The 27,949-nt window shown below is 40.6% G+C and overlaps 2 protein-coding genes across 4 annotated transcripts; one reads left to right on the forward strand and one right to left on the reverse strand.

Annotated features, from left to right (window-relative positions):
- Positions 1 to 7,542: 7,542 nt before the first annotated feature.
- On the reverse strand, positions 7,543 to 13,080 carry LOC129599481 (uncharacterized). 2 transcript variants are annotated; one of them, XM_055497720.1, is made up of 5 exons: positions 12,726 to 13,080; positions 10,126 to 10,195; positions 8,909 to 9,852; positions 8,502 to 8,625; positions 7,543 to 8,125 (listed from the first exon to the last, which is right to left on the reverse strand). In XM_055497720.1, exons 3-5 carry the CDS (start codon positions 9,780 to 9,782, stop codon positions 8,026 to 8,028), a joined length of 1,098 nt encoding a protein of 365 aa, XP_055353695.1. In that variant the 5' UTR covers positions 9,783 to 9,852; positions 10,126 to 10,195; positions 12,726 to 13,080; the 3' UTR covers positions 7,543 to 8,025. The 2 variants fall into 2 exon arrangements, with proteins under 2 accessions (XP_055353695.1, XP_055353694.1); XM_055497719.1 differs by having other exon boundaries at positions 10,112 to 10,195.
- On the forward strand, positions 12,825 to 27,888 carry LOC129599480 (leucine-rich repeat serine/threonine-protein kinase 1-like). Of its 2 annotated transcripts, none has more exons than XM_055497717.1 (25): positions 12,825 to 13,109; positions 13,238 to 13,414; positions 14,073 to 14,113; positions 14,211 to 14,376; positions 15,010 to 15,045; positions 15,204 to 15,327; positions 15,512 to 15,653; positions 15,985 to 16,276; positions 16,781 to 17,113; positions 17,333 to 17,727; positions 18,160 to 18,546; positions 19,154 to 19,409; positions 19,672 to 19,835; positions 19,920 to 20,249; positions 20,578 to 20,931; positions 21,097 to 21,507; positions 21,960 to 22,465; positions 22,819 to 23,392; positions 23,736 to 23,936; positions 24,384 to 24,775; positions 24,844 to 25,027; positions 25,321 to 25,710; positions 25,769 to 25,863; positions 26,125 to 26,522; positions 27,101 to 27,888. In XM_055497717.1, the coding sequence occupies exons 1-25, from the start codon at positions 13,088 to 13,090 to the stop codon at positions 27,529 to 27,531; spliced, it is 6,801 nt and encodes a 2,266-aa protein (XP_055353692.1). In that variant the 5' UTR covers positions 12,825 to 13,087; the 3' UTR covers positions 27,532 to 27,888. The 2 variants fall into 2 exon arrangements, with proteins under 2 accessions (XP_055353692.1, XP_055353693.1); XM_055497718.1 differs by having other exon boundaries at positions 22,834 to 23,392.
- The last annotated feature ends 61 nt before the right edge of the window (positions 27,889 to 27,949 follow it).

Genomic DNA, 27,949 nt, shown 5'->3' on the forward strand with positions numbered 1-27,949 from the left:
ACAATAAGGAAACTATATATTACAAGAAACAGCCTCGGCTTCGCCTCCGCGTTTCTTGGGTTCTAAACTCCTTGGCCGGTTTACGGATTGTTAACTTAGAACGGATAAATCTGAAGAGCCCGACAACAAAAATTTTATAAAAAAATGGATGTTTTGGTTTCATGCAGTCGAACGCAATTACTTTGACTTTATAGATCATTTTTTGTTAAATTTTCTTAGCGAAAAACCATCCGGATCTAATCACCCACGAGAGTATCACATTGCAAACTAAAAGGACGCTAAGACTGGACAGTGGTGCTAGATATGTCACCCATTAAGAACTTAGCAGGGCCTGCTCTATTTTGCTCAGTAATATTGCAGTTTGGTCATACGTTCACCTAACGGGCTCTGTGCACTGGATAGCTTTGGTAGCTCGGTCACCCACCTACCTAACGGGATCTATGCAAAGGACAGTACTCGTAACTCGGTCACTAGATCACTTAACGGAGTTTATGCGCTGGACAGTAGTGCTAGCTCGCTCATTAGATCACTTAACGGAGTTTGTGCACTGGACAGTAGTGGTACCTCGGTCACTAGATCACTTAACGGAGTTCGTGCATTGGACAGTAGTGGTAGCTCGGTCACGCGCTCACCTAACGGGCTCTGTGAACTGGACAGTATTGGTAGCTTGGTCACCCATCTACCTAACGGGATCTATGCACTGGACAGTATTGGTAGCTCGGTCACCCATCTACCTAACGGGATCTATGCACTGGACAGTAGTGGTAGCTCGGTCACTAGATCACTTAACGGAGTTTGTGCACTGGACAGTAGTGGTACCTCGGTCACTAGACCACTTAACGGAGTTTGTGCACTGGACAGTAGTGGTACCTCGGTCACTAGATCACTTAACGGAGTTCGTGCATTGGACAGTAGTGGTAGCTCGGTCACGCGCTCACCTAACGGGCTCTGTGAACTGGACAGTATTGGTAGCTTGGTCACCCATCTACCTAACGGGATCTATGCACTGGACAGTATTGGTAGCTCGGTCACCCATCTACCTAACGGGATCTATGCACTGGACAGTAGTGGTAGCTCGGTCACTAGATCACTTAACGGAGTTCGTGCACTGGACAGTAGTGGTAGCTCGGTCACGCGTTCACCTAACGGGCTCTATGCACTGGACAGTATTGGTAGCTCGGTCACCCATCTACCTAACGGGATCTATGCACTGGACAGTATTGGTAGCTCGGTCATCCAGCTACCTAACGGGATCTATGCACTGGACAGTAGTGGTATCTCGGTACTCTTTCACCTAACGGGCTCTGGGCACTGGACAGTGGTGGTAGCTCGGTCACGTACTCACCTAGCGATTTTTTGACGCACTCAATCACTAGGTGAGTAACTGACCGAGCTCAACCTGTCCAGTAACAAATATCGCTAGGTAAGGAGAAAAATCGCTAGGTGAGGATGTGACCCTGCTACAACTACTGTCCAGTGCACAGAGCCCGTTAGGTGAGCAAGAGCAAAGCCCGCTCGATGATTCACTCACCTAGAAATTCCGCTCAGTGGGCAGTAATGGTGTTTCGGTCACTCACTTGTCTAGTGATTTTTCTTACTGGTCAGTGGTGGTAGCTCGGTCACCCACTCACCTAGAGATTCCGCTCAGTGGTCGGTGATAGTGTTTTGGTCACTCACTCGTCCAGTGATTTTTCGTATTGATTTTATATTTGATATTTTTACATTTTATATTGGTTGATTTTAAACGTGTTTCGAGCTCGGCAACTCCGGCAGCAATGTTTGAATAACGCGAGTGTTTGAATAAGTACAATAATTTATTTATTTTTCGGTTTAATTAGTGTGATAATTATGTCAATTGGTATTTTGTATTGTATCTAGGCAAATATTTCTAAGTTTCAAGGTGACCTTTAAGATGGGTTGGATCAATCTGGTCTTGATGGCGGCTTGATGCCGGCTCGATATTTTCATAAAAAAACACATGCCGGCCACTTCTGAACTATCCCGGATCTAATGGCGTTGTCCGTTTTTCCAGAAGTTTTATGGTACTATGGGGCGCCGCGCGTAGTATAGATCTTGTACTTAATATACATGTGTTTAATTATTGCGTACAGTACAGTAATTGACAAAATGCTAAAAATTATACTGCATAATCCGAAATTACTGTAGAATGGCCATGATAAAACGGTTGTTTAACTAAAACTCCCGGCAAATAATTTATCTCGGTTTGGAGAATAAAACCCCTAGCTCGATCACCAGATTTATCGATTTGAATTTTGATCCCGCAACATCCGACACCGCGCTGCAGATGACAAAATGCGTCACGACACTTGTCACCGCATTAGATCTTAAATTCACTTTACAAAGATAAAGCACACGCCACTAACGAGCATGCGCTACAAAGTGCATTTATCTAATGATACTAAATGATCCTATCACATGTTCTAGCAATTCCCTGTAAAAAGATTGTCCGTCATCTTCAACGACTAAACGGACGTTTGCCGCTAGTGTAATTGCGTGAGACTAACGATAATGTGGATATGCGGTATCAACACCGATTGCGCGGATAAACCGGCGCATGTTGTCGCGCTAACGATTTCAAGACCGCGTCCACGCCAACGGATTTCCACTACACTCTGTGTAGATGTTGTACTAAAATACTGCGAAAGTTTTTAGGTACATGTACATGATCCCGTCCCATCAGGCTCGTGTTTAAAGGAACATAGCGCACAGATTGTTGTAGCCGGTAATTTAACTGTACAGTCCCATTCCACATCCGGGCAATCCCAGCGTTCAGCTGCGCGATCCCGTTTTAGATCCCGTATGTTGCGGCGACAACAATCTCACGCCATTAGTGTATTTGATCTTTTCTCATTTCCCTTCCAATTTCTCCAGCTGATGACATTGTAAATTTAGCATTGGCGATCAAATTACAAACTGTTTACGTATGCTTTATAAACGTATTGTATACGGGTACAGTTGCTCCACGCGGTGCTTGAAATTTGTACGATGGCTAAAAATCAGTACTCGTACTTCTATTACCGTTAGTACCGAAATTTGTGCCGGAAACCGGTAGAGACTTGTCGGCTATGTTCCAGCGAGAAAAACATATTTTAGGCGAGCAACACTTTACCCGTTTAGAACTTCAGATCAGCTTGTAATTTAATTTAATTATGTTTTATTTTATTTTTGTTAATTTCTGTTCAGGTTAATGACTTTTTATATTATAGCATGTTGTCGCATAATTTACGTAACATGATAAAACCTTTTTATATGACATTATGTTCTGAACCTATGCGATTGATCATTATGCTTGTATCATGCAGACTACGCGTCCTGCAGCATTCGTACTATCTGTACTCGTTCCTATAGCGGGTTTAAACGATCTAGAGTAGTGTAAGAAATATGTACATACATTGTTTACGATCTCTAGCTTCAGATGTATTTATCAGTAAATAATCAAAATAATTTATGCAGGTTTTGATAATTGATTTTGCCAATATTTTGAATCTATCATGGAACTTGTTCGAGCGATACAACTGATCAAAAGAATCATATTTATAGAAGTACAGATACAAAAGGATTGGCAGCTAATTCACGAATTGCTTTCTAGTCGATGCACCGTTAGCTTATGTATTTTCGGATTTCCGGTGCTTGATTATCCACAGCATGTTGCCCAAATTGGTTTAATAACTGCATAACCACTCACCGGGTCATGCAGGAGGCAGGGAAGCATATGATATACGTATATTGTACAAGCCCATCCAACAATTCTTTGACCGCTGTAAGCGCAGCGCATATAAATCGCGCACAGTAATGCAAATACGCATCGTAGTGTAGTGGTAGATATATTTATAAATATTCAACCAATAATAATCCACGGCCTTTTTAAGACAGCGATTAAGTTTGGCTGTTGTCAGAGGAAACGCAGCAGCTGTTTTGGGCACCTTGAGTGCACGTCATAAGATCTTGAACGACAATAATGATTATGGGTGTTTATTCAATGTTTAAATTTTATTCATTTTAATTAGTGTAAACCTGTGAAAGCATACCGATATGTGCATTGGCTGTTGCCTAATAAAAACCTACCTACCAATAATAATATATTAGATCACAATTAATCACTTATAAAGCCATCATCACAGTTAAAATGATCAGGTTAATCAACAAAACCAAACAGATCGCAGTTGGAATTATCACAGTTAAATTATCAGTAATTACAAAAGAAACAGATCAGTCTATGAACTACCATAAATAATTCTAAACTTATTACAATGTATATCACAGATACAGTAACTGCAACACATGCAGATTTGTTGCTTATTTACGCTGAATACGCAGACCCATGTGGCGTGACGTGTCGAAGCACATTAAATGGCTCAAGCTTACGTTTCTTTAAATTCCCGCTTACAGCGGTCAAAGAATTGTTGGATGGGCTTGTATGCACAATGATACGATGTTGCGGAAAATTTGATTCAAGCGATTTGCCCTTTACGTACATGTGCTTATTTGGCAAAGCGTAATGAAAATTTTTTCAAAAGTACAGAACACTGGTATTGCAGAACGTAACCCAAACTCAAAGACAAAATAGTCTGCTCGGTTTAAAACATGAAAAAATATTTTATTGACAATTTTTTATTGCACTGATGATAACACTAGGGTAGGGTCAGATACTTGGTACGCATACCGGAATTAGGCACAAGTCACTAAAGCCGCCCAGCGTGCCGTCATGCTACACTCTTGCTTTGAATTTGAGAAAATGCAGCCATACAGTATGTCATAAAGCAATTTAAGATTCCATAGTATAGTTCTGTACTACGTATACCGGTAAAATGCCGGCATACACATCATCTTCGTCATCAATTATTCTATCAGTGTCAAATAAACTCACACTGAGATCTGAAAAAATGCAGCAGTGCATGCACGTGGAGCAATATTAAAATTATTACAGTACTCCAAATATTTCAAAATGCAAATATCGCTGTATCACTATCGATACAAATTAAAGCTGACGCACGCACTCTATAGCTTTTTCTATGGGATCGTGCGTCCGCTTTGTGGTCTGTTACTATTATTATCATTCTCATTATTATTGTGGCTCTGTCTAGCTATTATCTTTGTCAGCTACTGTATTATTGTCTTTCTTCAAAAAATTTCTTGCGTCTTTCCTGGTTTATTGCACAAGCAACCAATTCAGCGGTTTATTAAAACAGGCACAATAAAATTACTTATTTTCGTTTCCAAATGCAACAATCCAACAAATCCGGAAAATGTGGACATTTGTTGTGTTGATTTTATTAGCCTGTATCTGAATTATAGTCACTGTCAATTGTCAAATACGTCGACATTATACGCGTGCAAAAATAATCAGTTGACTAATCCCACTCTATAAGGGTTGTACTTGTACACGTATTGTACAAGTACAATACAAGTGTTGTGTTTGAGGTATGGAAGAATAAAGAAAACCACAAAATATGCAGCACTTGATAAATTATATTTTAAAATCTAAAAACGCAAAACATTGGAGCCCAATCCAAAAAAAACATTGGAGCATTAGATTTAGTTCTGTTTTATTTTCGCAAAACATTGGAGTATTAGATTTATGTTCTGTTTTTTTTTTGCAAAAAGCCGCGAACACGCAGTCCAAATCTGGAATGCGATAAAAAGAGGACAATACGGTAAAAAATTATTAGCAACAAAGGTTGTAGAGGAAACAATCTGTCCTCTACTTCAGGGTGTCGTTAAAATTGCGGACGGGCTGACGTGGTGTATTGTCGACTCAACAAGTGGAAAAAGGGAGTACAAATTGTAACCACGCACTGTGCAAGCGCAGTCACTTCCTACTCTCCACCGGACATAGAGGAAAACAACATTAACATTTTAACACTCAAAAATAATGGCCAGAAAATTTTAAACAACAAAATGAAAGCCGCATAATATACACACTAGTGTTGCCGGAAGTGCTCCAAATTGCATGTGAAAGAATTTCGATACCAATTCCGAATAATCGGAATTCAAATTCAGGTATTTCCAATTCCGAGCAATCTAAATATTTTTTATTAGATTTCCAAATACAGTACTCGAAATTTAAAAGACCGTAATTTGAATTCCGATTACTCGAACTCACTACCACATTTTGAATTCCGAGTAATCGGAATTCAAAATGTGGCAATGCGAATTCGAATATTCGAAATTTAAACTACGGTAAAATAAAATCCAAATATTCAGAATTGAACGGGACTTTTCTGAATTTCGATTTCTTTGAAATTTATTTAACACTAACAGAATAGAGCAGAATCTTGAGATTCTTACAGTAGATGTACAAGTATTTTACTGTATACGTCTAACTGAGGGCGGTGTAAAAGGGAAACCGTTACTAGTATGTGCACACCTCGCGACCAGGTAATTATTATAGCCACATAGGCACCCCTTTTCACCCTGTTTATTACTTACAGGCTCAGTATAGACAAGTTTTAAGAATACATTGATATACGAGTTTTGCATTATGCGAACTGTTGAAATCCGTTATATCTGTACTATAATTTTACTGACTAAATTCACATCTAAAGTGACTCAAGTAAAGCTTAAATATCATCCCGCATTCGTTTCTGGTTGGTACCCCCGGCCGGCAGTTCTTATGAGGTCCTGGGTATATTATAAAACAAAAAATAAATTACAATTATTTCCATATACGGTTTTGCTTTTATTGCTGCACTTTTTTAGAACTATTCTTTAGTACTCGTACTATAACTTTTTCTCCCAAATCCAGGTCTATTAAAACGAAAACTTTTCGCACGCCTGTAAAGAGCTAAGGGGCAATTAAATGGTGTGTTAGTGGTCATTTTTAGGAGGCTTATATATATAGGAGGCATGCACTTTCCATAAATTCATCAGTCAATACTTTTTGCGGACTTGGCAACCGTTAAATGAGCAAGAAGGTGTTTGTTACGACTTACGAGTAAGCAGACTAGCTAGGCAGAACATATTTGCGCGATCAGGGGTAGAGATCAGTGGCACTGGTAGAATTAATGAAGTGGGTCTGTCATGAGGGACCAGTGTGTGTCATTGGGATGTACATCCTGATGTATAAATAGGAGAAGCAATGCGGATGTGGTACAGCGATAGTGCATTTGTGTTTAATGTATTTAAGTTGCTGTTGTATCAGGTAAAGGTCATAATTCAATGTAACAAGTCGTTCTTCCCTACCGCACACACCCTTCTGTGAGGAGGGGAGACTCGGAATTTATGAAGAACAACGGCGCCAGTTACTCCGATGCCCTGTGTTCCGGTGCTAGTGTCATCACCCAATGCCCAAATAAAAGCTGGCCAAATCATTACTGTACACGTCGGCGCTGTAGTAGCCGCACCGGCCCGCAGGCAGCCGTAGACTGCGCTAACGCTGACCGATGAGTTTTGAGCCAACAACGCTAGATGAGCATGGATCAGTTCATTTGCGACGGTGAAAGCCAGAATAATGTCAATTTAAACGGAAACCTGTTTTTGTTGTTATTTTTGCTATAGAAAGTTTATTGTACGCCGAACTGATAAAGGTACATCAACGTTTAATGACCACGCCCTAAAATTTTCCGAGCGCTCGAAATTAAATTCTGCTGTCATTTAATTAATAAAATTATTTCGGTCATAAATACGTAATCAGTATTACTACTTCTATGTAAGGTATCGCATCAAAACTTCCAGTTCCATAGTACGTAGTTTGATGATAAATTATAATCAAAATATTAAGTAAAATTTCTTTTAACAACGGATTACTTAAAATTCATATGATATGCATTGCAATTCCGAATATTCGAAATTACAACTGCGTCCTTTTAAATTGCGATTACTCGGAGTTGGAATGCCTGCAATTGCAATTCCGATTACTCGGAATTCAAACGGTAGTGTATTTGAATTTCGAATACTCGAAATTCATTTTAGATTGGAGCACTTCCGGCAACATTAATACACAGGAACTTGCTTCACAGCTTTGGTCCAGCATGATGAGCAATCAAAATATGCAAACAAGCAGTTTTAGTATACGAGACGATCCCGGTCACCTTCGTCTTGCCGGTGGAAGCAGTTGAGGCAATGCACACCACCGCCACCATCCGCTGACAAGGGCGAATATCCTCTGCAACGCCACAAACTTGGCTTTACAATATTTACGACAAGATTAATACACCTCCATCAAGATGTTACGGAAATAAGATTGGCAAAGCAACAACTCTTAACAAAAATGTACACAGATCGCTGCATCGCGTCTTAAGTCTTTCCTAAAAGCATGAACTACACAATCTTAATCTGCAAAAGCAATCGAAACTGATGCATTTTCTCTAGCGTGCCGGGATGAATAAAGCGTCTACCATTTTGTAAATTATTTACTTGTAATTGAACAAATTTATCTATTTATTAGTTTTTTCGCTTATGATTTTTATGTGTCATTCAATTAAGTAAGTTATTTAGTATCTTATTTTTCGGAATTTTTCCATTAATCGAATGGACCGTACCTTCGCTTGAAGATACAGAATCCAACGAGACCAACCAGGACAAGCACTACCAGGACGACGGGAATTCCAACGGAAATCCCTAGCGACGTACTACTGTGTGGCGTGGTTGACGCGGCCGGCGCGCCTAACAAAAGCAACAATCTTTAAACTAATACGTACAAACCACACTTTCGTACATTTCATAATAATATTATTTCATTTATCGTTTCATAAATAAACAGAACTTTTCGCGCGTCAAACGGTCTGAAAAAACATAATCACTTTATTCGAAATAAATTTAAATAAAAGTCACTGCACGAAGGAAATAGAAAAAAAAGAAAATGTCATCAACGGCAGCTAAAAATAAACGAAATCATTTCAAAACGGCACAAAACCTCTGAAATACAATTTTAGTTCTTCAGTAGTACCTGTTGTCACTTGTGAGGTAGGGTGCGTAGGCGGCGGAGTGGTGGTGACGAAATAATTTTCCACCTTCTGCACGTCACACCGATCCAGCGTTATGGGAAAATTCTTAAATTTCGGATCTAGACAGTACTCGGCCGTACAGTTGTTCTCCGCCCCGGGCGTCGGTTCCGTCCACTTAAAGCCCATTGGCCATTTGCTGCTGACCATCGTGTCATTGCAGCAGAAACTAAACGAATGACTGTCGGTGCTATTGTTGTTCCGCTGATCCCACAAACGGTAGTACGATGAGCCCTTCGTGCCCGGTTGTCCCACGATATATTCCGGGAACAAAAATTCCTTAATCCCGTGTGCACTCCCGGAATGATAGTAGAACAGCAGATCGACAATCTTATCGTGGTGTGCTGTGATGTCATTCAATGTGGCGTTGATTGGCAAATCTTTATCAGTGAGATTAGCGTACAGGACCAAGGCATTTGTCTTGGCGTTGCCGCGATCCAGATAAAAATCGTTACTTTTATTCCATCCTACGTGTTCAAAAGTGTAAAAATCTGTGGTGGTGGCGGTGATGTTGTTGCCGATCACCAAGAACGTCTCGTTCATGTGGGAAATGCCTGACGCGGTGAAGTTGACGCGGTGCTGCAGAATGGCATCGGGAGCATTTCGGGGGTGTCGCTTGTTGGCTTTGCCACCATGGCCGCGCCAAAACACCAGGGTGTATGGGGATAAATCGACGGGCTCGGCGCAGTGTTTGCGCAGTTCAATGAACTCTTGATTCACTTGTTTTACCGCCAGTTGCAGCTCGCTGATGGTGATGGGACACGGGGATCCCGTAATCAGGTGAAAGGATAAAATTGATAAGAATAACGATGTCCACATTTTGCGATGACGTCACAATTCCGCACAGATAAGATATCGGTTATCAATGAACGTAAACAAACTGGAACAACTGAAAATAAACAAAACGATGAAATCCTTCGGATTGCTTTTCACTTTTCAGCCACAACTTTCCGCTCCAAGTCACCAAGTGGTTAAGCCCAAGATGTGCAAATTGTAACGCTAAAAGAATTTGATTCTCGAAATTATATGCAAGCTTAATCGCATTCGCAGTTGACCAGAATTAACAACAAATTAACAATGATTTCATCAAGTGAGTAAGTGATCTTAATACATTAACGTCTGAACGTAAAACGTTTGCAAGCACCTACCTAGGAGGTCCTACCTTTGGTCCTTTGGCTTTCTTTGTGATCGAATTAATCAAACAAGGGCATCTCAGTCTCTTTATCAACCCTCTGAAAGAAATTATTAGATTAATATAATGATATAAAATTATAATCAGGTATTAGCAACAGTTATTCCCAAAATATTAAGTGATTATCAACCCTCATCAAACTTTGAAAAGGCAAAAAAAAGAAAAACAGAAGCTCAAAACTTCCCATAACTTAATTCTGCACAGACTACAGAGTAACGATTAATCCATTCAACGTCTATTTACAGCATACGCGTGGACCAATACAGACAACACTAACAGGCACAGAACAAAACCTGACACCTTTTAAACACGCAAACAAAGTCGAAACGTCGTACAGGTTTGGTAAGCACTAAGCTCTAAGCACTGGTAAAAAAACCTGACTGGCTCGTGTACGTGCCGAGTGGCGAGCGATGACGTGAGAACTGCGGCGTCACGGTGGTTATAAAAAATTTTTGTATTATTAAACTTATAATTTTACGTTGAAAACGAAAGTTAGCAGTTTTTAAAGATTTCAACCGCCTGTTGCAAACTTGCAAGTGCATGAATGAGTTAATGGTTGGTACCGGTACTGTATCACTGGCGGACCGGCGGTATGTGTATGTAATCTGTACTCCGTATGTATTCTAATTGTACAAGAACTTGAAGGTGCGAAATTAATTAATGCCATTATATCTATATTACCCAAAAGCGATGATGTCATAAATGATACAATTAATATCATGAATGCCGTCATTTGCAGTTTTCAGTGTTAACAGTAAGCTAATACAAAGTAACTCGTCATGGCTAGGATATTCTCAGTGTCATTGTTTTCCGGCTCGAGATATCGCAAAAGGGCACAGTCAGCTAAAAAATTGCATAAACGTTAACTGAAATGGAACCACTTCTGGCTTGTTAAAGTTAAGTGCCTTGAATGTGCGTAGTTCAGCATGTACATATAAAACTTCCTACCTTCCGCAACAATCAGATGCAAAAAGCAAATGAGCCAAATGAGTTTAGCAAAAGTTAGCGTTACTAACACTATGAGTGAATAACCTTTACAGTATTTTATAATAAGGGTAAGCTACTAAGCGTGTACAATTGTATGTCATCACAACATCGGTACTTAAGCTTACTCAGAGAAGTGAGAACCATAACAATTTTATTAAAGCATTATATAACATGTTATACCGTACATATAAAAATTTTTTATTAATTTTCTAATTTGATAATAATTACTGTATCAAATTAAAAATTAATAAAACCTTTTTGTATGTAAAATTATTAAAGAATATGTAATTGTTAAAGAATATGTACAGTACTTGTGAGTTGTGCACACGTTTGTAATAATTTTATTAATATGATGTCAAACTGATATGCATTATCTCCCATTGAGGGCCGGAAGGGTGCGACAAGTCGTTCATTTATCTTTTGCTGATAAATTACTGTATAATGATGCTCTATCAGTGCAGTCGAAGAGGAAATTCTTTAATGAGCAATTGGACGCGGTTCAAAATCAGATATTAAGTATTTCAACGTAATAATTATAAAAGACTGGAACCGCTGACCGGTGACCTCGCCTTAATTACTTGGCTTGCACTTTTGAGTGTATCGGATCGATTTTCCTAACCATGCCGTTATACTGTGCTTACCATTAAGATACGGTGCCTTATTAATTAATTACTGTATGATTGTAGGTCGAAGTCAGTTTCTAAATCAAAATTAATATCTATTACGTTGTAGCTTACAGTAACGCTTAAAATAATTCATGGAACTGATAGTAGGCGTAGATACGTATGGTTGATTATTTAATTACAAGAATTCATAACCGATTGTAAAAATTTAAAAACTATTATATGAGTACTGTACTCGTACCTACACTTCTGCGTATTATTGAAAAGAGAAGATCGAAGTACATAAATACAGCAACTGCATGATCGAAAATAGCAAAAGAAATTACATAATTTAGTGGTAGTTGCGCGATTATTGGCAGATTTCCGTTTATTACTATATATTCAGTTATAAGAAGCATGCATACGCTGAAACGCATTAATCGTTGTGTTAAATGTGCAAATAATGATAGATTCATAGATAAGAAGATATTTACTTGTAGCTTATGCACCGCTGGCACTTACTACATTTTGGTTTAAAAAATTAATGTTCTACTCCTTTTTAACTTATTGATTATTCCACTTTATTACTTTAACTGCAACCGCCTCCAAATTAAGTACAAGTGTTTGATTGAGTTGCTTCAAAGTTCAAAATTAATGAAGACTTTTGAGAGTAATCCTTACTTATTACTTATCCACTGCCATCCTTGTGGCATGATTTTAAAATTATCAAGTTGCACTAACGGATTCCAAAAAAAGGCTACAATTTTTTAACTGCAATTACGTTTAGAAAACAACAGTACAACAGTACAATATATTGAACAGTACAATACTTTCAAACTTCAAGCATAAGTACTTACTATAAGTTATTTCACGTTACTAAAATTATGTTGTGAATCTTAACGCTCGGGACACTGTGGAATGGATGCAATTTGAAAAAACAAAATTTACGAAATTTATTTCATACTTGTTAAATATTCTTACCTGGCTGGCTTCAGTAATTCCCTGTCAATTGCATCACTCACACAGCTGTTTGATGAAAAGTGAAACTGACGAAGTCGCGAATATCACTGGTTACAAAACCAAAACATTTCATATTTGCACATCTGGTTAGCGTCTTGGATTTCTTTCGAGTTTTTGCATGATATATTTGCAAAATAGGATAGTATTTCGCTGAAATGATAAAATTAACGCGAAGCTTCAAAATGTTGGACGGTCTGCTACTATCAAAATGAGAGCTGTAACATGAATGGATCGTTGTTGATCTTGTAATAATTCTCGTTACACATATCAGCGAGACGGTTCTGATTGGAATGTGGCATGGATTGTTTATCTAACTGGTGATTATGGCTGAAAACGATTTTCCAGGTTTGGTTTGACTGTGTCTGTGTTTTTGTGATTCAACATCAGCAGTGTGTACGAGAAGAACCTCCCAAATTGTCAGCGCGTTAGTCATCGCAGATTTACGATTAATTTTTTATTGCCGTCGTGTGCAGGCCGCTTGTTGCACCAAGCGTGCGTATGGGAAAACGCGGAATTGCTGGAGGATTTATTGAAGAACGGTGAAGAAGCAAAAAATATTGATTCCGAGGATAGGTACGGGAGAACGCCACTGCATGCTGCAGCCAAAAGTGGGAATCTCTCCTTGGTCGGAGTGCTGCTGAACGCTGGGGGTGAGTGCATCCGTAGTTGCGGTTGAAGGGCATTTTTTCCCTGTTCGGCCAGGAGCAGTAGCTGTGTATGGCTACAGGAATGTAGCCGTACACGCCATCCGTATGAATGGCGTGTACGGCTACATTTAAATAGGATTTTAAACTTTTTTACGATTCACTTTTGAAATTTGAAATTTTGTTATATTGTTATCGATGCTCTGAATGTTGCTATTTCAAGAAAAAGAATGCTGTCGCGCAAATTTGCGCTTTTATCGCGCTTTTGCTGGTTTTTAATACATTAATAATAGCAGATCAAAAAAACGCGTAACTAGTGAGCTAGAGCCAGTATAAATCCTATTTTCTCTACATAATTGTTTGTTGCTTTTTTTAAAATTTTTACACAATTTCGAAAATATTTTCTAATTTATCAATTATGTATTTTGGTTTGTTTAGGCTATTGTTTCGACATACGGAAATTTTTACGATTTTTACAGCGATCAATTTGCAGTTTTCTTTTACTTGTTTGGTCTGTTCAAACACAATCCCACGAGTGTAATAATTTTTCTTTCAGTCTTATCATGTTGTCATTTTTGCATACATTATCGGCCTGTGTCGGACGACCAGTTCACAGACTCATTGCTCAAAATTATCAGTGGTGCCATGTTTGTTTTCTTTGTAGCCGATCCTAATGTGCAAAGTTCAATTCGGGCCGGCGCGGAGGTAAGTGGGTCGGTGAGGACCGTCAGTGTAATTACAATCACCTGTCGAGCGCTTGCATACTCTGCTCAGCAAATAAATCGTTAATTTCGTTTGGTAGACTCCGCTGCACATTGCGGCCTACCACGGTCGACTGGAAGCCGTGGCTTGTTTGTTAAGTTCGGGTGCTTCGGTCCATACGAAAAATTCTCGTGCCCAGACACCGCTGGATGTGGCTATGGAGCGGCGTCAACGGGATTGCGTGGAAATGCTGCGAATCTATCAAGGTAAGGTCTGTACGAAAAGCGTCCAGCATATTCCATTTTTTGAATACATTATTCAACATTTGAATGAGTTTTTCATTTCATTAAAGCAAATTAATCTGTAAGAGCGTGATAATATTACCACGAAGCATTCGACTGTTTTCATCGTTATAAACTCGGATTGACAAGTGGGAGATCGCTCTCAGGAAAGTCTACGCTTAATTTCTGCCGATACATGTGGCGAAGATTTCGTAGTATGTGGCTTTTTATGGGGACTACAAATTCTTACATAATTTGCAAATTGGAATGAACATTGACTGAGTGACTAAAGCGGCTGTACGAGTAGTTCATACTTTTTGAATTCGTTGTTTTTTAAATGTTTTCCATGTACACCTTACAGTTTAAAGTTTAAACCGATATAATTCTAGGTTTTTTCCGAAAAACTTTTAATTTAGTCGTTCGGTTCCGATTTTCTGAAGCAGTGTCGGTAAGCCAGCATTAATGGAATTTTTATATTACTGTTTTCACCCTACCGCTGTATTGACACTTTCCAGTTTTTAGCGTTTCTGCGTTGTATATATTTACGGATTTTATACTATATGCAGAAATGTGGCATCAATCAGACATTTCGCATGACTGACGCTTTATCTGTTCCAGAAGCGAAAGCGGAAAGGCTTGCGGTTGCGCAAAAGGGTAAGTTTTTTCAAATTCAGTAACTATATGAGTAGGTACATCTTAGTCTTCGTGATAACCTTTATTACATGATTTCACCGCAGTAGGTATTTTGAGCAACTACGTTATTGATGTCACTGTCAGATTGCTTGAAAACGCAGTTACTTGCGGTTTTCCAGAATTTCTGGAAGCCTTTGGTCGTGATGACATTATAAGGATGGAAACGATTTTGGAAGCCACAAAGTCCGATTCGTCCACCCTCGTGAATTCGATTGTAGTTGACGGTGTACCATTGTTGACCAGGTTGGTTTCGTTTTTTCGGTTCTGATTATCAGTTTTAATTCCATATATTGATTAACAGTAGAAAAATGTTTAATTCCGATATTGTTATTCAGTTTTTCAATTTATATTTGTCTGCGGAGTCTGTATAGAGTGTTTAGTTAAATGCTGTAAGTGTTGGTCGTTTTTGAGAAATGTACTGTTGTAGGGCTGTTATGAAGAATAACGCGGAAGTGGTAAAACTGCTCCTGAAAAGCGGTGCCGATGCGAATATTGAAACAGCGGAAGGGTCTGCTTTGTATGAAGCAGTTTTTCGTGGGAATTCCGACATAGCGGAGATGCTGATTGAGGTAGCAGTGCACGTGCCTGCATTGATGGTTGAGCATCTTGCGCATCGTATTAATCCACCGTGTACCAAAATTAGTATCTCCATCCCACCATCTGTGTCTTTAAAAATTCTGATTAAGATTTTGGTTTATCTACATTTTGCGTGATGGTTTTCTGTTATTCTTAATTTTCATCTGCTTACTGACAAAGAAAGAGATGCGAATTTACCAGTCATAACCGCGGCATCTTCAACAATGTCTTGTAAAATACATATGTAATGATTTCACAAGACACTGCTGACAGTGCTTGTGAGTTGAGGTGGCTGTAAAGTGTGAACACCTTCATTTCCAACAGCGTGCTCCTGGACTGGTGTCGAAACCCAACGGTCTTGGATGGTTACCCCTGCATGTTGCCATTAACTTGCAGCATCGGTCTATAGTGGATCTGCTACTGAACAGCCCGCTGCCGGATGACATTATGCAGCCCTATCTGGATATATCGATGACTTGGAATTACCGGATGGGATTCGATATCAACGCCCTGACTGCCGATAATCAGAGCCCGCTGTACCTCGCAGTGGAAACCGGAAATATACGGCTGGTAGAGCAGCTGATCGCCAAAAAAGTCCCAGCATGGAACGAAAAAGGTTAGAAATTGTTAGTGCCGATGGACCAACCACCCTACCTGAAGCCGTTACGTATTATTTTGACGGCGCTTAAAAGTACAAGGTTATTAATGACTGTAAGTAAATAATCTAGTAAGTAATCTTTATGATTATTACGCCGCTTACGGGAATTTATGCAATTTTGTTGTATTCTGTGTGGTGAATCAGTTCTTCATCGTAATCCGATTTGTGCTTATTGTAAATGCAGATTTCATCTGCAAGAGTAGTCATTATTGCCGCGCGCGGGCACAGTGGATATTGTCTATGTATGTCTCTATGAGTATGCTGACACTTGCATGTTTCATCTTATGTTTATAAATTTAATCAGGTATCTGTATGTAAATGATCTTGGTACTTGTTTTTGCGTTGGACTGTCATAGTTCTAAGCGGTGAATGAAAATGTGTCACAGTTAAGTGTTTACAATAGCTGGGACGTAGTTAGGAAAATAAAATCTTTACTGGTTTATTACTCTAAATTTATTTTAGGGGAAACCAAAGATTTTAGTCCGTTACACTTGGATCTGGTCAACTACAATGGCGAAACCGCTCTGTATGCGGCTATAAAGGCGAAGCACAGCGCGATAGTGAAACTGCTGTTGGAGCGAGGCGCTGATCCCAACCTTGCGCTGAATGTTGGAAATCCGGTACAAAAAACCAACGTACTGGCGGCTGCTGTGAGGAACTGTGATACAAATATGGCGGAGGTATTGATGGCTGCGAAAGCAGAAGACAAAGGCTGTTGTGCACTAAGTACCGCGGCGAAAACCGATGTGGAAACTGCGTTACTCGTGAAAATGTTGGCACTCCATGCGCATCGAGGTATGCCTTTCGATCATCAAATATTTGGTTTTGGAAAGTTTATTCACTTATATGGAATATCGTGTATGTAGTCAGTTTCACTGATTGGGAACTATTGGGAATCATAAGTATGAAAGTGATTATCGTAGTGTAAAGGCACGTTCAAGCCCGTCTGCGTTATATTTAAACGTTGTCTGTAAATCACGTTGTTGCATTTAAATTTTTTACTCTCAACTTTAGACACGGAATTTAAGATTAACAAGAAGCTCATGGAGCTGGCTTCCGCGAAAGGCATCAAGCCGCTATCGGGCGCGAGCGGTGCCATGACGTACAGCACGATTTTTCCCACCGTCCCCGTGGCCATTATATGGCAGAATGCCACCGGACTGGATCGTTTTGATGAGGCGTGGTTACTGCATTCAGCCATCGCCCTGAACCCGAAGATTGTTGGACGGATGGGGCTATTTGCCATTACTAAACTGGATGTCTCCTATGGTGATATAGAGGAACTGCCTACTTGTGTCTTTCGTCTGCAGAGTTTACGCACCCTTAATGCATCGAATAATCGCATCTGCCGCTTTCAGCCCTTGGATCTGTGTAGAAATTCTTCCGCTTGCCAGTGCCCCGTGTTACAGGTAGGCAAAGTAAAATAAAAATTATCTTTCTTTTCTGTGAGAAATGGCAGAATATCGCGCCGCTACCTGTAAAATGGCGACCGTAACTGGAAAAACAGATCCAGCGCGCCCGTTGTTTAGTGGCTTAAGCCCCAAGTACAACGACTTCCTCTTGCAAGCCACGAAATGGGAAAAAATAGAAAAGTAGAATACTTGCTGTCACTGTTAGTTTTTCTCATACGAGTTTTTTTCGTTACTATTACTGTTTTTCTAGTTACTGTTAGTTTTTCTGTTACTGTTAGTTTTTCTCGTATTTTGTTCGACTGATACAACCTCCAGATAACTACCGCAGAACAGATTTCTTGGTAAACTTCTCGTAAGTGGCGGAAGTTTTTAGTAGTTTGTATTTTGACTGCTGATTTGTTTGGAAAGTTCACTAGTATTTTTTTCCAGGATGTGAATCTCTCCCACAATGATCTGACCGTTGCTCCTGATGATCTCTTCTACTTCCCGTCCCTTTCCCACCTGGATCTCTCCCACAATTCCATTACCACGCTGCCCTTTGCGATGTGGCAGGCGCCCGCGTTGAAAGATCTGAATTTGAGCAATAATATGCTGGAAGCGCTGCCGATTAAATCCGACAAATCTCTGCCCTTTGCGGAACGGTCCACCTCCATCATGGAAAGATTGTCGTCCGATGCTAGTTTAAATGATTCTTCCTTGTCGCCGGCTGTGATGGTTCAACCCGTGCATCGCAATAATTTATGGAGTTCACGGCTAATTGTCGAGGCGGTAAAAAGTGTCGAAGTGCGCAGCGACAAGCAGGAATTGGCATTAAAGGTGGGTTAACTTAAGTTCCGTTAATTTACAAATTTTCAGCAGCATGTTTCCACTCTTTTTGAATTATCATTAATTATTATTTATTATTATTTATTATAACTGTGCAGCAAGTGTTTCGCTCAGTTTCGTAGTACGAATAATGCAGTCCCATCAGGACATTTAGCACAAGGAAAAATACAAATTTATGGATTACGGCGAATTGCATACTACGGGCGCTGCGCCACATTGTTTACTCGTTTGTTGGTACTCGGTACATACGTACATTTGTCATGGCCGCCCCCTGGTGAGTAATGTTAAGTAATGTTGTAATGAGAATAACCCGAAATCGCTTGATGGATGGTAGCTGGGCGGAATTCCTCCTTTTATTGACGATCTTACTGCAGAGTGCAGAGCGCAGTTTGTCGTTGCGATTGATGTAGTGTAGTGCATAGCATTCTTTAGTCCAATATAACGCTCAATGCACACTAGATGTTGTATTTCGGGACGGGATTGTAGTAGCCTCGACACTCTTTGGCTTTGGTGACTGCTGTTCGAATTATTTTTTTACGTTTATAATTTTGTTACAATGCTTCGCATCAGCGTACTTCGTAAGTTTGTAATCTTGTAGATTTTGAATCTGGCACATAACGCATTGTCCAGTATTCCGTTGGGACTATGTTGTTTGGCGCCCAACCTGGCCAAGCTAGTAGTGTCCGGCAATGCTTTAGAAACAATGGGTATTATTCAAGATTATCCAGCTGGTTTGAAACATTTGGATGCATCGAATAACCATCTGGAAGTGTCACTACGTCCAGGAACTGCGGATGAAATGGATAATGTTTGTTACTTCGAGGACAGCAGCTGGCACAAAGGCAAACGCGTCGGTAAGTCGGCGGAGTCTTCGCTTCTCCAAATTATAATATTCTACAGACATTAAACAGATAACGAACACTAGTATCAAAATGATGTAACAAAGTATGTGTTTGATTTGTAAGAAAATAGTAACACAGCTATACAAGTACTGATTAAAACTCATCGGCGTTTCAGTTTCGAGAATTTTGAGTTGTTTTTCTGTGTTTTAAAGGCTGTTAACGTTCACCATTGTATATCTAATTGTGTGGAAATTAATATGCGGTTCCCTTTCAGTTTCATTGTTGAGTGACGTAACATGCACCCACCGGAAACACTGGAAATTGGAAAATCTGCGGACTCTAACAGTAGCCAAAAACCGGTTAATGGAGTTCGAAGTGGCCGGTGGCCCGCCTGTGAAACGTGGCAGCCGATCCTCATCAGGATCTGGTGGTCTTTTGGTAGGTGTTATTATATGTAATTTTATATTTTTAAGCCAGAACAGCTTTTGCTGTCAGTGAAGTTGATAACTAACTGCCTTTTAGGATAACTTTTCCAGTTCCGGTACATCCCTTTTGTATCCTAATCTGTCAGTACTGGATTTGAGCGACAATAAGTTGTTCGAATTGCCGGAAGCCTTGTCGAATATGACCAATCTTTCCGTGTTGAATTTCGAGGGAAATCGGGATATTGCCGATATTCCACCACAGTTGGGATTGCTTTCGAAGTTGTGGACGCTTAATGCTAATGGATGCAATTTAGCGGATCCGTTAAAATCCATGTTCGAGAGCAAGCAGTATAAAAGTGCAGATATCCTGGGTTATCTCAAATCTCTGCTGGAAAACTGTCAGCCATATACCCGAATGAAATTGATGGTAACTTTCTGCTCTGTATACCGTAAATTAGTGTGTTATCTTCTGCATCATTGTAATTTTTATTTAATTTCTTGGTTGATCGTAAACTTTCAAAAATTGATTTATTATTCCTACTTTTTTTCTGTAGCTCAGTTTTTCTGTAGACTCAGTTTCACGTTGACTCGTATTTTACACATTAAACTTTGGTTTCTCGTTAATCCATTTCTGTAGTTAATTGCATGCAGTTTCATTAATATTTTCTGCTACACATTTATTGCTGTAATTTGATTCCGTAGCAGATTTCAAACGGCACCATGTTTTGTTTTTATGGTGCTTAATTATTACGTAGGTGGTAGGATTAGAAAACAAAGGAAAGACCAGTTTATTGCGAGCGTTGAAATCCGAAGAATCGCACCGGAAATCGCGATCCAGTGAGTCGAACTGGACGCAGCGAATGGGCCACCGAGGTGATCGGAAAGGTGGTATACAGATGTCCACGGTGGGTATCGATCTAGGCGAATGGACCTGCAGTGATGGTCAACATGAAGTGACGTTTCGAACGTGGGATTTTGCCGGCCAACGGGAGTATTACGCGACACATCAATATTTTCTCTCCCGACGGTCGCTATACCTGGTTGTCTGGAATATGTTAGATGGGATTAGTGGAATCAACGAAGTTACTCAGTGGCTCGTTAATATCCAGGTGCGCAAAACGTATAAGAAATGATTATTGCCGGACTATCTTAAAAATTAATCTCATAGCACGATAAAAAGTTATATTCTCATCTCTTTTTCTAATTTTTTATTGTATTTTTAATATTTTTTCCTTGGTTATTTTTTTCTTTATGATATGATATGACCGATTTAGGCACGTGCCCCCAGTTCGCCCGTAATCATTGTCGGCACCCATTTGGATGAAGTGAAAGGCGCCAAGTTTTCTCCCGGACACGTGGAGAATCTGAAAAGCGAGGTCCGACAGCGCTTCATGGGTGTCATTGATGCCGACAAGCATGGTCTACCGCGGGTAGTTAATTGCGTGGAGATCAGCTGTAAAACAAAGCAGAATGTTTCCCAGTTGGCCAAGATTATTGTGGAGACAGCGTGGGATCTACGGCAACCGGGGACGAATAAACGTTTAATGGAACAACAGATTCCGGCCATTTATATCGCTCTTGAGGATTTGGTGTCGGCCTTGGCGTTTGAATATCGCGAAAGTGGCCAGCATCCCGTGGTCAGCACGGAATATTTCAGAGCAATTGTGGCACATGAACTGCACGAGGTAATCATGTTGTGCCGTTTTTGGTTTAATAATGAATTTTTTATTTTGTGATGCGTGTAACATTACCAGCGATTAAAAGATTTTTTAATTTCTGCCGATTTTTATTAATTACTTTAGTAAACGTGTTTGATTTTCCCCTTTTATTTATATATTGTTTCGAAAATTAAAACCTTTTACATTAACTGGAAAACGGAATTCAGAGGTAGCACCGTAGCAGAACGAAAGCCTGTTGACGGCGCTCACGTAAACTGCTGCAGGAACGTAGTTTAACGGCTGCATGGCTGATCGAATAGGACTTTTCTGTTTGGCGAGCTTGAGCATTTCGTTGCGTATTATCGACTTCATGATTTGATTTAAAATGATGAATCTTTTTAATAATGTGAAAATATCGTATTGGATATCTTTTACGGGATAAAATTGCTGTCGGCTTTTGCATATGGTTCGTTCTTTAGCGCTTCAGTATGACATTTCGCGATTCCTCGGAACTGCGTCAGGCTGTGATGTTTCTGCATGATAATGGAATTCTCCTTCACTATGAAGACAGTTCCGGTCTGCGCGATTTATACTTCATCGATCCGCAATGGTTGTGCGATACGCTGGCCACCGTTATCACCATTCGGGAAATTAATCCCTTTGTCAGGAAAGGTGTCATGAAAATCGACGATTTGAAAGTGCTGTTCAAACCATCCAAATACGCGTTGGTGGATGTGCATACGTACATCCTTAGTCTGCTGAATAAATTCGAGGTGGCTTTGAAATTGGACGCTCGGACGCTATTGATACCATGTTTATTGCCGGTAAAAAGTCGCGCTAATGGGGATCGGGACGTGCCGCTAAAGATTGAAATTAAGAGTTCAGGTCGGAATTGGATCCATTTTAAGCCGTTTTTGGATAGCCCGGAGGAACCACCGGTGAAAGTGGAAGGAGTGACGGTTGATAAGGGCCTGCAGATTCGAAGGTATGAAATATGCTGATGGTCAAATTGTTGGTGGAAACCGTAGTTCGATGGCTCGACACATTCTTACTAATCGTCTCAACGCGGCTGGCTTCGCTATTGCATTGTTTATTAAAAGCTGGTGATTTAGCTTTAAAGCTTTTCATAACGATGAAATCACAGAAAAGTTATTTAAGACTGCGTAACCATAATTTTTTTGATTTCTTAATTTGATCAACTTTTAAACGGATTAAAAATAATCATTTTGATAGTCTGTTGAAAGTGTTCGATTTTTTGTACGAGTAGTGCTTATGCATTTGGTTGCTAGTTTGTCACCACGCTATCGATATGATTAGATTGCCCTTAAATAATTACAGGTACTACCCTTGCAGGTACTACACTATGTTATACTTTCCCAGTGGATTTTGGGCCCGCTTGATATCCCGTCTGGTATCCGATGAGAAATTCTTTCGCGATGTGCGGAACTATTATTTAGACGAAAACCAGTCCAACCTTACGGTGGAATGGCTGTGCTGGCAGAACGCTATGGAATTGTGCTACGGCGATCATTCCGTCCTGCGCATCCGCGAAATCCCGTCATCGAGATCCTTCTTGCCGTTCGTCCATTTGTGTCATGACCGGGAGACATCGTGGAAGCACCTGCATTTGGATAACAAGGCGGTGATGGAGATCTCACTGTTGGTGTACCGCAAGAACGACATGGTCATCACCAATCTGCCCAGTGTGTCCATGCTGCTAAACCGCTGTGTCAATCACATTGATTCACTGCTGGAAGACTGGTATCCCAGTTTGGGAACGCGGTTCATCCATACATCGACGGGACAGTATTTGGTGACCAAATTCATTCCGTGTCCGCAGTGCGTCGCGGCGTGGAAAGGACAAGCGGATGTGGAGAGTGAGAAAGTTGTGCGGGCGTTTTCTGTCGAACAGGTGATACTAACTTTGAACTGGAATGTTTTTTTCCTGTAAATTATTTTGCTTAGTAGTGGCATTCTGACATTGTTTTTTGGTAATTTATTTTGGTTTGAGTCGTGTCGATATTCTATGAGTAAAGACTGTGAAGTGGAATTTATTTTCGTAATTTTTTTGGTAAGTCATTTTTTATTGGGTTGTGTGGACATTTACCGTTGAAACCTCAAGCTGGAATTTGTTGTTTTGGTAATTTATTTTTCAGTAAGTTGTGTAAAGATTTTCTGTTGAACGGGTAATAACTTGGCGTCGGTGTATTTATTTTATTGATGGCTTACTTGTGCTGTGCTGTGCACGTTTACAGATTATCTACAAAAGTGTAACGGGATGCCTGGAAGTGGTCTGTGCGGAGCATGGGAACGTGAAGATAGCCGATATTGCTCCAGAAACCATGTTTCTGGATCTGCCTCCGGATAAACTGATGTTTCCTGGTGATTTGAAGCGCGGCCGGATATTGGGAAGGGGAGCATTTGGATTCGTATACCGCGCCACGGTTAAACCAAATGTAAGGATAGCTTGGCTGGTGTTATCGCACTGGAGACTGCCAGTAAATCTGTTCTGGCCTGTTAAAATGCATATCCAAGAAAAAGATGCAGAGACCTAAATCCGTTTTTCGTTGGGGGTTATTAAATTTGGCGTTGCTGTTAAAACTACCTTCTCGAAAATACCAACGAAAACATACCTCGTGCAAAGCAACTGTACGGGTTAGCGTAATGCAATGGTATCCCAAACCCATTCCTTGCAATTTTAAGTGATATTATCACACCATAATAAATCATTTGAAAATGTTCCGCATCAGGCGCATCTTTTTACAAATGTTTTATAAAAGTATGTATAATATTTATTCATTGCTTATGCCCATGATTTGTGTGCGATTTTTCCTGTCTTTGTGGATACTGCCACCGTTCACATTGTTCGACGTGTTTGATAAATGTTTTGGCGGGTTTTGCAGGCCAACCGTGTTTCCCAGGATGTCGCCATCAAGATGCTCCTTCCCGTGGATCCCGGCTTCAACGCCGAAGCGTCCGTGGTCAGTGCCTACAAGAGTGTCATGCAGCAGTGGGAACACGAACCGGTTCAGTCCTACTGCAAAGCATATTGGACTGCTCGCCAGGAGTTGTCCATTTTGACCACTTTGAGTCATCATCACATTGTAGGATTGGTGGGATTGTGTCTGCAGCCGTTGGGCATCGTGCTGCAGTTGGCACCGAAAGGCTCCTTGTTGGATCATGTGAAAAGTCTCCGGCAAAATAACGAACAGATGCCGGCATTGACGGTGCAGATGATCTGCATACAGATCACGAAAGCGCTGGAATATCTGCACGGATTTAGGATAATTTACCGGTAAAATATAAACCGTGACTGTAAGCAGATGCTTGGTGGCATTGCAGAGTCGACAATATTCTTTCCAGGGATTTGAAGTCTGATAATGTTCTTGTATGGAGTTTGGATAAGAAAGTGTTGGTAAAGTTAACGGATTATGGCATTTCTCGAGTGGTGACAGCGGCCAGTACAACTAAAGGTTTTGCCGGAACTGAAGCGTATATTGCACCGGAAATTATTCAGTATGGAGGTGAAGAGGAGTATAATGAAGGGGTGAGTGGCGAAGCTTTCTCGGGGTATGTTTAACATGCACCCAATCTTACTAATTATTGTAGTTAACCTGTCTTGGTTAATCTGCTATAAAAACAAAGAATGACACTCTATGCTGAATCACACTTTCTTTGATTAAAAAATATAAACGATTTTCCGCAGTAAGAAACTGGGTTTCTTAGTATTTTGCTAACTTTTGACGACAGGAACATACCAGTTCGGCAGCTGGCAACAATCTACCATCCCTTACTTACACTACAAAACATTGTACAACGTTAATTCTGGGTGTCATACAGGTTGACATCTTCTCCTTTGGTATGCTGATGTATGAGCTGCTTACCCTTCATCAGCCATTCGAAGGGCAAGATCAGATCAAGGACTTTGTCCTGGACGGTGGACGGCCGGCCGTGGTGGCCTGGACGCTGCAGTATCCCTCGCTGATGTTGGATTTGTTGGTGGTGGCCTGGTCACAGCTGTCACGGGATCGTCCGACCGCCAGCCAAGCTTTATCCATCTGCAATACACCAGAGTATGGCCATCTGCAGGATGTGGCCGTGTTGGAGGATGTCAGCCTGAATATTGCCGTCGGGGGCGTTGTCAGTGTGCCGGATGGGGTGGGCATCGTGCTGGCCGATGGGAGTGTTAATATCGTTTCGGCGACGGGATACAAGTGGCTGGATTGCAAGGTAAATGAACGGAATATTTTCGTTTGATATTTTTGTTAGTCGAAAAATGTTGTTGCAGACGACATCGTTGCCGTCATCGGATGCCGTGACGAATTGCCTTGTCACACACGAATTTGTATGGGTTTTACGCGGGAAAGATGTTTCAGTATTCTGGTGAGCGGCGGCTGTTGCCGTGTGAAAAATATAACATTTTCACGTTCTAAATTATGTTTTGAATTGTTTTAAACTAAATTTTTATTTTCACATTTGTTTAAAAATTGTTAAAACATATTTTCATTTTAAAAACATCGAAAAAGTGTAAACATCCGAATTTTTTATAATGTCGATATGTATTTAATAAAAACAGGATGGTTGTTGTGGATAATGTGTATGTTTTGTACGAGTCACGTATGGTCAATATTTTTTTCGTTGTAGTGCGAAAACATTGGATTTAACCGAGACATTCCGGATATCCTTTGGTGGACCATTGCAAGAGGCTGACATCGACGCCTGGGTGTACGTTCCCGATCGTCAACGTGTGGTCATATCCTTGGCGTCCAAACGGCTTTTGGTTATGAACGTCCATGCCTCGCTGCGGAAGAATAAACTGGTGGAAGCGTTTTGTTCGGTAACGCTGCGGTTGAACTGCTTATGTGCCGCCGGGAAGGATATGGTAGTCGGCGGTGGGGAATCGGGACAGATGATGATCATCAATGTTCGGGATGAAGGCATTGCGGAAGACTGCATTGTGGACCATGTCAGTGGGGAGAAGAAGGTGGCCGATGTGATGGCCAACTGGAAAGAGGGTCTGGCGTGGACGTATCTGGAAGACGGTAATCTAGCGAGTTGTGGTTGTTTGTATAATGCCGCTGAAATATCTGCCTGGTTAATATTCTGCATTTGCATCCAGTCATATTCTGTATTTAATATTGTAATATCCAGCGATATTTCCTGATTTTCCTCTGTCCATCCCAGCTAAGGCAAACAGTTACCCGAGCCGTCAGTTAGCCGAGTTACTGAAGATTCGAAAGCGTTTATCAACACGTATACAAAAACTAGGAAAAATTAACTCATAACTGCAGTTTCTTTTATTGACGTTTGGCTTGCAAGGTAACTTCGTAAGCGGAAGGGATTTGAGAATCATTCGCCCTCGCAGTACGTTCTGTTATACAAGTGGGCATAACTCTTGTCGTCTCCTATCAAAATAGATTTAGTAGAATAACGAAATTAAAAAATCCGCGGCGAAAGCAGCTGGAAATCATGACAAGTGGTTTTTTTATTTAAACAACATCAAGATAATAATGGGATTCCGCTTAAATATTTTTGAAATAGAGATAGATACCTTTCGATTGCTGTAAGCAAAATTTAGATGCAATAAACCTGATCTTAAAAATTCATTATATATTTGCAGATGCTACCTTGTTCTGTTGGGCGCTGCTGAAGCCGCGCATCGTGCACAAACTGGACTGTGATCGGTTGATTCCGGTGTCGGAGAGCCTGAACTCCATTGTGATTGAGGAGACGCAGCGGGACGAGACCAAACGCACTTTATGCTGTATGACATACTGGGAGGGACTGGTGTATGTGGGGACGGTGTGGGGCAGCCTTATTATCGTCAAGGGCGACACCCTGGCCCCGCTGACCATCATCCGACCGCACGTCGACCGGGTGGTGGGGCTGGGCGTTTTAAAGAGTCCGGACGGTGCCCGGCTGGTCAGTGTGGGACGCGGGTATCGCGATGTGGTCGGGCGGTTCTTTCCGCACGATAACGTCCGGATGAACGTCAGTCCCATGACGCTGTGTGCCGTCATGTGGCGGATGGGGGAGTGGGCGTTGTTGTGAGATTTCGAAGTGAAAAAAAGAGGTTCTTGTTTTGTTTTAAAGTGGTTAATTGGGGACCTGTGTGAGCATTTACTGATCAGTATCCTGTGTAACTGGAGAAAATTTTACTGTTCTAATGTATTAGTGTGATTTCGGTTTGTGGTGGAATTGGAAAATTTTTCTGTTTTAATAGTAATTTATTTATGGTGAAGAAATTTTTGCGCTTGGTTTGAATTGTTTTTCATTATGGCCCGTATGGTGCTGCATCGCTATATGCACTTGCTTTAAAGATTTATTTGTGTGCATCAAATAAAACAGTTTCTCGGCGATGTCGCAGCGTGAGATCTGCGGCTTAATAATTAAAAAAAACGAAATTTTCGCATTTCCGTTATTAATTAACTGGTTGCTCATTAATCTAAGAAGGATGAAGTCAGTTCCA

The sequence above is a fragment of the Paramacrobiotus metropolitanus genome, unplaced genomic scaffold, assembly GCF_019649055.1.
Source record: "Paramacrobiotus metropolitanus isolate TYO unplaced genomic scaffold, Prichtersi_v1.0 Parri_scaffold0000146, whole genome shotgun sequence".
NCBI lineage: Eukaryota > Metazoa > Tardigrada > Eutardigrada > Parachela > Macrobiotidae > Paramacrobiotus > Paramacrobiotus metropolitanus.